General features: G+C 35.0%; 1 protein-coding gene across 5 annotated transcripts in view; it reads right to left on the reverse strand.

Annotated features, from left to right (window-relative positions):
- The window catches only part of LOC109360179 (30S ribosomal protein S1-like), a 15,716-nt gene continuing 8,479 nt past the window's right edge, over nt 3,384-10,620 (reverse strand). For all 5 annotated transcript variants that reach the window (XM_019604913.1, XM_019604927.1, XM_019604919.1 and 2 more), the window contains exons 12-18: nt 5,202-5,361; nt 5,004-5,124; nt 4,683-4,764; nt 4,410-4,522; nt 4,020-4,098; nt 3,879-3,929; nt 3,384-3,789 (exon numbers count right to left, since the gene is read on the reverse strand). In XM_019604913.1, the coding sequence (XP_019460458.1) occupies nt 3,706-3,789; nt 3,879-3,929; nt 4,020-4,098; nt 4,410-4,522; nt 4,683-4,764; nt 5,004-5,124; nt 5,202-5,361 (690 nt within the window). In that variant the 3' untranslated portion in view covers nt 3,384-3,705. The remainder of the gene's footprint in view (nt 3,790-3,878; nt 3,930-4,019; nt 4,099-4,409; nt 4,523-4,682; nt 4,765-5,003; nt 5,125-5,201; nt 5,362-10,620) is intronic.

Genomic DNA, 10,620 nt, shown 5'->3' on the forward strand with positions numbered 1-10,620 from the left:
TTTCACAACCTTCAAAAAGTAATTACTCAAGCACCAGTTCTTGCACTCCCTAACTTCACAATACCATTCATCTTGGAAACGGATGCATCTGGTACAGGCATTGGAGCAGTTCTTAGCCAAAACAATCACCCCATAGCTTTCTATTCAAAGAAGTTGTTATTGCGCATGCAAGCCAAGTCCACTTATGTTAGAGAACTATAAGCTATAACAGAAGCAGTGGCCAAATTTCATCACTATCTTCTAGGCCACAAATTCATTATCCGCATTGATCAGAAGAGTCTCAAAAGCCTTATGGATCAAACAATTCAAACTCCTGAGCAACAAGCATGGTTGCCTAAATTGTTGGGATTCGACTTTACCATTGAATATAAACAAGGTAAAGACAATGTGGCAGCGAACGCTCTATCACGATCTTTTCACTTAGCATGGTCAGCTCCTACATCTGCTCTTATTCAAGCTATCCGCGTGGAAATATAAAAGGACCAGTTTTGGCAACTCATTATGCAACAAGCTAATTCCTCATCAACACCGAATAATCCTTATTCAGTGCAGGATGGTCAACTGTATAGGAAGGACAAATTGGTAATCCCTCACTCACCACAACTAATTGCCCAAATTCTTAAGGAAATTCATGCCTCTACAATTGGGGGATATGCAGGGATTAGAAGAACACATGCTCGCATCACCTCTCAGTTTTATTGGCCTAAAATGGGGGCTGACATCACAAAGTTTGTACAACAATGCCAAATTTGTCAACAAGCCAAGCATGTTAACACTTTACCATTTAGTTTACTACAACCGTTACCAATTCTTGATCAAGTGTGGGCGAATGTTGCAATGGATTTCATCACTGGGTTACCTTCATCACATGGGTACACAATGATCATTGTGGTTATTGACAGACTCTCGAAATATGCTCATTTTGGTCCACTAAAAACATCATATACAAGCTCGGGGGTGGCTGAATATTTGGAACATGGAAATCACTCACGCACCAAGAAATCATAATATAGTAGCAGATAGATTGATTGTCTTGATATTGGACAATGCGAGCTGAGATTGCATACTTTATGATTCTTATTCATTACAAATTCTAGATTTTCTTCACCTACATTGTAAAGGTCTATGTTAGTTTTTTTGTTGTTCCTTTTCGTTTTCTTGTTTTCACCATGTGTAAAAAGAAATCAAATTAATTATATACATTTTTGATAAACCAATTTGTAAGAAAGATAGTAGTTCTACCTACCAATAATATTCTATGTTAATAGTTGACAATTTATTTTCCTCTTAGAATCTCTTTATGACACGTGCTTTGGACTCTTAACAATGCCACAAAAATTTGACCATGAATGAATACATGCTTTAGATGCATTTTAACATGTGAGAGCATCTCGCCTTGGTTTTTATTGATTGTCATGACAAAAGAATAACCAAAGGAGACTGCCATATTGAAATATTTTTAGCCGGAGGATATCTTATATCTTAAACATTGTAACGTTTCACCTATTTCTTATTAGTCAGAAAATATAAAGTTAATATATTTTTAATTTATGTTTTACTTTTTTAACGAACGAAAAATAAATGATATAAGAAGTAGTACAATGTTACCAATGGATTCCAAGGCATGAAATAATGCCCAACATGCTTCCAAGAAAGTGTTTTTCTAGTACAGGACATGACATCCAGATATTGTAATATGCAATCTTGTAGCATTACAAAGTATTCATGATTGGCAATGTTTCTATCCAGCATAGGCTTTATTTGATTGAGAGAAGAAAGTGAAAACAGAGAAAGATGTGAGAGAAATTATAAAGAGAGTAAAAGAGATAAGAAAATAATGAGAAATAGAGTAGTTTTTAATATTATTTGGTAGGAGTGAAATGAAAAAGAAAGAGAAGAGAAATAGATACTTTCTTCTCTATTTCTCTTGTTTGGTTGAATGTAAATTAAAAGGAAAGAAAAATATTATATTTGAAAATATAAAAATACCCTTAAACAAAACTATAGGAAACATATTAATAAATGAGATTTTATAAGGCCATAATTGTCATTTCATGTATAAAACTCTTTCTCCCTTTGCTTTCTCTCCATATTTGGTGAAAAAGAATTTTATGTGGATCCCACCTATTTTTTTTCTCCACCCTTTCTCTCTTCTCAACCAAATAAGAAAAAGAGAATAATGTATCTCCTCATATCAGAAGATAACTTATCTCCTCTGGTCAGTACAAATGTGACATGTGTACTATTTTGTTTATTTTTAAAAATATTTTTATAGAAAGTGATGAAACATGACATATGTCATAATTTCACTGGTAGGAGGAGATAACTTATCTCTTTATACCATGAGATACTTCATTCCCTAAGAAAAAAACATACTTTCTCCACAACTTCTCTCCCCTCAACTTCTTTCCTCTCTATTTCCCCACAACCAAATGAAGGCTTAAGTGAATCAATGATGTTTAATATTAAAGTAAACTATACTAACATCTCCAATGTTTAGCTTAATTATAATTAATATATCTCATGTTTAAAACATTACACTTAGCTCCCCTAAGGGAGCTCAATGTAATTACACTTCTTTCGCTACATGGATACTCAGTGCAATATATATATATATTTATAAATTAGAGATGATGTGTATCAGTGTAATAAATGAGGGGACAATTTGTATAGTTTCATCTAATCTATTGATGTAATTTACTCTTAATATTAAGCTAAAAATCTTAGGTAATTCAAATCCCAACCATCGGATGTTATCAAAAAAATTCTGATGCATAGATCTTTGTATTCATTTCAAACTTCCCATATTCTTCCCACATGGTCTGAGCACAAATATACTTTCTTTTTCTCTATGAATGACTAAAAATATTGTGTGATGATAGAAAGAAAGAATACATTTTCTTGACTTCCCAGCTTAACTTTCTTCCATTAATTCCAACTCACATTCTGACGTTAACTTAAAAGCAAAAGTGACTTTACATACATTTTGAGGATTCATACCATATAAACTTGTGTTGATTTGATTGGCTTCATAGTCACATTCACTAAGTTATTTTATATACATCTTATAAAGTATTTAACCAATGGTTACTTGAATAGTGGTGAACTCGCATGCCTTTTTTTCTTTTATAATATAATTTTTTTTAATTTAAGTTACATATAAATTACTATATTTTTATGACCACTTTGAAAATGAACCTAGAGATGGGGTGAGGAAAAGTAAAAACATAGATGGTGTCTTTGCGAATTGATTTTTGGAAGGGGAAAAGAAAGCTTTAGAGCCATTACACCGGTATAATTTATGGCTCTAAAGCCTTCATTTTTGTTTCATTCCCCTCTAAAACCTAACTCACAAACAGACCCCAAGAGACTTGGGGGACAAGTCAAAGAAGTGAGGAAAAACTAAACACTTCTTTTAGTTGAGTAATGATTTTCTTAGCAATTACAGACCTGAAAAGTAGGTCATGGTTAAATAAACCACAACTTCTAATTTTTTCTAGGGTATTAGAATATCACATGCAACAGCTACATATATTTTATAGATACAGAAGAAGTTTAAGAGAGAAGAGACTATTCTATTTTGAATCTAAGGTTAATGGCACAAATCTTAACTTATGCTGTTGTTACTATTGCTTATTGAACCAACCCCTTTTGACTACAACTCTACATATTTGTGCAATAACTACGCAACATGAATTCAGTCAATTAGGGGATACGCTCAAATACTCTTTGTAAAGCCCTTTGGATACCTTCCTGATCAAGCGATGTAATCAATTGTATTTCCTGCATCTGCATCACAAGAAATAACTTGCTGAACTTTGACATTGTTATGAATTTGAGCCAAGGGTTTAAGGGTTCGTGATAAAAAACTTGTTTACCTGTTTACCGGCTCGGGCAAGGAGATTAATCCTTCGATTAGCAGGACGTTCCTGGCATAACGAAAGATTTAGAAATATGACAAGGAAGACAATAATATGCAGAAGTTAGATTAATAGCTAACAACTCTGAATGAAACTCACATCAGAAAGCCAAATCTGCAAGTCTTTTGAGACTGCCCGTTTTTCAAACCCATGACGCCTGATTCTTGCATCATCTATACTGTGAAAGCATATCATCATCACATCATAGAGAATTAATCAGACACTTTATGTTATAAAAGCCTTTTCAAGGTATGGAAATAATAAAGCGACAATAAAATCACCTCGAAGTAGGATAATCTCGACATTGGGCTTGTTGGGTAACAAAAATAATATTTGAAAGAAAAAATGACTAACAACTTTTTTCTGACAAAAAAATTAAAGGAAAAAATGGAAAAGGCTTTTGGAATTGGCTAAGAAAATTAAAGAAGGGAGGTGCAGTTTTCAAACAAGCACTCAAGTGGGAAAAAAAGGAAAATGATGGAAACATACCCATCTTCCTGTAAAAGCTCTTCAAGTATTCTTTCAAGCCCTGGAAGAGGCAGAATACGACTTCGATTACCACCACCCCGAAAATTAGGAGAATTAGGACAAGCTAACCCATTCTGTAACAAAATTTATAGCTCGGTAAATTTTCTGAACATTTTTATGCTCTACTGAATATGTTTCACAAGCACACACATAGACATGCAAGTTCATACTCCCCTCCTAATACATACAAACATGTATATATACACGCATACATAGTCATACAAAGTTACAAACCTGAGGTACTACTGTGCCCAGATTTTGTAGAAGTGGATCCTCTTCTAACCGTTTGATAGATAGTGAAATCCTTGATTTTTCTCTGCAAGAACTTAGATAAGCTAGGAGCATTTTTCCGTGAAGGCACATGAGAAGAAAAGGAAAATATTATATACGCTGAACACAATGATTCGCAACATTTTAAGTCACTGACCTAGTTAATTTTTATATATGTAATTGGCAAGAGAGATACTTGGTTATTCAAAAATTTGAAGTATGAACTCATCTAGTCTAGCAGAAAGAAAATAATAGAAAATTCCTTCAAGCTATTTTGAGCCTCACCGATCTACACGGACAACTTTGGCCCTCACTACATCACATTCTGTTAAGATGTCTCTAACATTGTCAACTAGATCCCATGACATTTCTGAGATGTGTATTAGTCCATGGAGATGATAAAGACCTGCATCATTGTGATGATATTTATAACTTTTCCATGAGGAAGTGGAATTAGAAACATGAACTATGCATAGTAATTACCATCAGGGAAGCGCAAATCAACAAAAGCACCATAGTCCTCAATGCAACTAACTTTTGCTTCAAAAATGTCTCCTACTTTGACCTGTTTGGAGTATCTAGACCAGCTAGCTTCCTTTTCAGAGAACATCAAACTCCGTTGATCCTCATCTGCTTCAATTACCTAAAATTACAAGAAACTGAATCATTCGTAAATTAATATTAAAATCTGATAAACTGGTTGAAAAAATATAACCTAACTCAGGAAAAAATGTAAGGATTGTGACAACAAATTAATGCAAGAAAACTAAATAGTTCCATATACAAGTGATAAAAGGATTAAGTATTTGCTACTTTTGAATTTTAAATATGGTGCTAGAAATGGCTCAAATCAGACAATTGAGAGTGTAAAGAGAGAAAACTGACTAGGAGAGTATAAGAGAGAAAATCTATGCTTTCTTATTATGAAAAGCTCAAATGGTCCTCCATAGAATGAGGCGGAGGCCTTATATAGTTTTACATGGGTTGACAGTTACACAAGGTTCTGAGAGTGTGAAACGTAGTGGTAGATAGAGGCTTAGTAAAATGTATGTTGTCTGAAACTCTGAGGGAATATGTTTTACTTGAAGTCTCCTGTTCTGGATCTTGTCTCTCACAAAGAAACGATCTACCTCAACATGCTTTTTTCTTTTATGAAGGACTGGGATGGGAAACATAGCTATTGTACTAAGATTGTCACACAAGATGAGAGGAGGATGATAAGTACACTTAAGTTCATTTAGAAGAGATTCAACGTACACTACTTCTTGATAGACAAGAAGTAGGCTTTTGTATTCTACTTCATTACTAGATCTTAAGATAGTGTTCTGTTTCTTGGACCACTAGGTGCTTAGATTGGGTCCAATAAATACGCAAGCCACTAGAACTGACTATCTGCCGGTCCAATCTGATGCCCAATCAGCATTGCAAAAAGCTTTGAGATGAAAGGGGGAGTTGGGAGATGTTGATTTAATTGATAGGCCATAGGTAGTAGTCCCTTGAAGATACCTTAGGATCCTTTTAAAAGAAGTCCGATGAGATTGAAGAGGTTGCCCTAGAAATTGACACACTTTATTCACACTAAAGGCTATATTTGGACTAGTAAGAGTAACATATTATAAGGCTCCAACAATAGACATGTAGAAGGCAGGATCACCAAAATAGTTTTAACCTTGTGTAGTTAACTTGCAATTGTTGGCCATAGGAGATGACATAGGCTTTACACTACTCATGTGGGATCTTTCTAACAAATCTCTGATGTACTTAGACTGGATGAGAAATAATGAATTATCTAAATGATGTTTGACCTCTATGCCAAGAAAATAATCCAACTTGTCAAGTTTTTTTTAGGGCAAATGTTGAACTTAGATCAGAGATCAGCAATTTGTAACCATGTTGAGCAGATGAACCGGTTACAATGATATCATCTACATACACTAACACATATACTTTGTAGATAGTTGAAGTATGAATAAAGAGAGAGTTATCACATTTGCTTATTATGAACCCAAAGTTGAGAAGAGTGTTTCTGAATCTTTCAATAAGGGCATGCTTGAGTCCAGAGCTTGCTTTGTGTAATTTGCAAACCAAAGATTTGTCAGTGTTGAAAACCACTAGGTTGAATCATATACACTTCTTCATCTAGAACAACATGTAGGAAAGCAATATCAATATCTAGTTTTTCAATAGGATAATGATAAGTGATAGTTAGGTTCAATGGAACTCTGATAGTGATAGCTACGTTCAATAGAACTTTGATAGTGATAGGTTTAATGACGGGAGAGAAAGTCTCAGTATAGTCAACTCCCAACTTTTGATGAAACCCTTTAGCTACTACCTTGCCTTATATCTTTGCACACATCCATCAAGATTTTGTTTGATCCTAAAAACCCACTTACAACCAATTGTTTGTTTAGATGGTGGCAAAGGAACTAAAGACCAGGTTCCTAAAGCCATTAAGGCATCATATTCAGACTGCATTGCTTGTTTCCAGGCAGGATCAGCAAGAGCTGATTTTGCACTAGAAGGTTCTATTCGAGTAAGTAAAACTCTGGGTAGAATTTTATTGAAAAATCCAGATTTAGGCCTAGTCTGCGTAGGATGAATTGAAATGGAATGAATAGGAAGAGATGAAGTAGTTGAAATAGTAGAATGAGAAGGTGAAGAGGAAGAGGTAAAGGAAGATGAAGTAGATGAAATAGTCGAATGAGAAGGTAATGGAGGAGGAACTAGAGGTGTAGGAGGTGATGGATTAGGATTAGAGAAAGTAGCAAAACTAGGAGTGAATTGCAATGAGGTTTTTGGAAGAACTGATGTAAAGGAGGAATGAGAAGTGTGTACAGATGTATGTGAAAACAAAGGTGGATTTGTGGACTAGAAATAATGAGAATGGAATATGCTCAAGTTACGTAGAAGATGAAGCAGAAAATGAATCATAAGACTTAGGAAGTTGTTTAGCAAATGGAAAGGAAAACTCATTGAATATAACATCCTTGGAAATGTAGAGTCTACCACTATTGGACAAACATTTTTATAATTTGTGAGTAGAGGAATACCCTAAGAAGGTGCACTCTGAGGATCTAAAGTCAAGTTTATGTTTATTGTATGATCTAAGTAGTGGAAAAATGCACACCCAAAGACTCTAAGACTAGTGTAACCACGTAGAAGTATCTATATAAACCCCCAAGATTTGACAAAGAATTCATTAGCATATTCAAAGTAACAACAATTATCTTTGGCAAATTGACAGACACTAATGAAATTTTTAGTTATTGAGGGGACAATATTATTTAAAGAAAGTTCAATATTTGAATGTAGAAAAGAGAAAAATGTTTTTCCTGTGAGAGACCAATGCCATTACACATGTAGATTTGGGTGGGAACAAAGTGTTCTATTGGTTCATGAACTAAAGTGGGTCTGAGGTAAGATGATTGGTGGCTCCAAAGTCAGGATACCATATGCTGGACTTAGCCTATGGCCCAGTAGTTGTAGCTGTCATTGCATAGGGACTGGGTAATGTGGCATCAGACGAGTCAGGACCAGATGAGAGTAGTGTGGCCCAATAGGAGGATAGGAAGCCCCATGTGCACGTGATGGACCAGAGAAATAATGTTGAGGTTTGGATGACAAGGTATAATGACTATAGGTTGAGCTTGGATGATGTGACATAGGAAATCCATATTGATCGGATGGGAGCATAGTAACATTGTGCCATGTCATGCCCAAAGCGGTTACAAAATCACACAATGAAGGAGGTCGTGGAGAGAACCTTCCTCCTCGTCCACCACGAGCACCACGAAAGCCAACATAACAATATTGATAGGACGGTGAAGGATATGAGGGACAAAGCTGATTCGATGAGAACTGGGAAGAAATAGGAGGGGGAGACGACGAAAGTGATGGCACGATCGCAAAATTCGCCAATAAGGCTTCTGAGAGCAATTTGGTGCGGGTTTTCTCCAGTCTTGGATCAAACATTAGCAAGAACGATTCCATGGAGTGATTCGTTGGTGGATCAGGTTGACTGACAACCTAAGTGATAACTAGTTGATCTTCATTCAAGTCATCTAAGATGTAAACAACGTGTCCAAAAGTAGAGATGGGAAATCCTATGAAGATGAGAGTGTTTATGAGTGCCTTGATGCGGTTGAAGGACTTTGTTATAGAATTCAAGCCTTTAGAGATAAAACGCAATTGCAATCTGAGTTGTCTACTCCTTGCTTTTGTCCAAAAGTAGAGTTGATTTCTTCTAGTGGCTGCCACGAGTGAACGCAACAAACAAGCCTCGGTTGAAGGCTTTTAGAGAGTGAGTTCAGAATCCACGAAAATATTGACTGATCTTGTTCTTCCCAGCTCAAGTAAGCTATATGGAATATCAGTCCCTATAATGAAACGATTTGCGTGATTCGAAGTGAGTATGGCTATCATAAAGTGTTGCCAAACCAGGAAGTTCCTTTCTGTCAGCTTCATGGAAGGAAGAGGAAGAACAAGGGCAGAGGATCCGCCACAGAATCAGGATCAACAATGGTCATGATTAGCCTGATACCATGTGAAGAGAGAAAACTGGCATGGGAGAGAATAAGAGAGAGAATTCATGCTTTCTTATTATGAAATGCTCAAATGGTCCTCAATAAAATGAGGCCTCATGTAGTTTTACATGGGATGACATTACACAATGAATAAAAGCTGTAAACATAACAGTTGGGCCTTAACTAGCTTTCTGTTAGCTAAATCATAAACTAAAACTTCTATCCTTCCTATTCTTCCTTATTTCTAATCCTCTAGCAGACTACAAGAATAGAAGGAAACAAACTATTTCCAGATCCATCTCAGAGGTTGCATATAGGAGTTTATGTGGGTGCAGTCTCTCCTATTAAACTAAATTTCTCCTATATTGCTTTTCTATTATTGTGTGATAATCTTATAGTAGCTATGGAACATAATCCAGTCTTACATTAGAGAACCAAACATATTGAACTTGACTTGTTCATTGTTTGACACAAGATTCACAGCAAGTTTATTCAAGTCAAGCACATACCAGCCAACTTCCAGACTGCAGACATTCTTACTAAGCCCTTGTCTCCAACAAGGTTCATCAGTCTCAAGAATCAACTCAAAGTTTGTGATGCTGTCTCTCTGGACAATCCACCTTTGGCTTCAAGAGGTGTATTAAAGTAAATCGAAGGCTTTGGCTTCAATTATGAAAAGTCTGTCGTAAAACCACTTGTGCGGGCTGGACCTTGTGTAATTGTTAGAGTTAGCTTGTTCAGTAAGATTTCAATTAGCAGTTGTTAGAGTTAGGTTTTCAATAAGATTTCAGTTAGTTAGAGCTAACCTAACAGCTAGCCATATAAGCTAGGACTAGAAATCTATATAAATAGAGATACTCACTCATTGTATAATTAAGTTTCTAAAATAAGGAAACTGAAACTGATTCAGTTACATTCTCTCTCTGCTCATCTTATTTCTCTTACAAGAAACAGTAATGCATTAAAAAAACTGTTGGAGGTAGAGAAAAAGCAGGCAACACTGCAACATGAATACATTTCTTATTTATTGGTACATCAATTATATTAAAGCTTGGTTCTATTTATATACCTGTGACAGGAGGCAAAAGGAAACTAACATAAAGATATAGTCAGTCCTATTTAAAAACATGGGGAAAAATAAGGAAATAGTAAATAGGAGATAACTACTAAGAGATATCTTTAAAAATATAAAATACTATGAGATATCTTTAAAAATATAAAATACTATGAGATATCTTTAAAAATATAAAATACTATGAGATATCTTTAAAAATATAAAATACTATGAGATATCTTTAAAAATATAAAATACTATGAGATATCTTTAAAAATATAAAATACTATGAGATATCTTTAAAAATATAAAATACTATGAG

This window comes from Lupinus angustifolius, chromosome LG01 (genome assembly GCF_001865875.1).
Source record: "Lupinus angustifolius cultivar Tanjil chromosome LG01, LupAngTanjil_v1.0, whole genome shotgun sequence".
Lineage (NCBI taxonomy): Eukaryota > Viridiplantae > Streptophyta > Magnoliopsida > Fabales > Fabaceae > Lupinus > Lupinus angustifolius.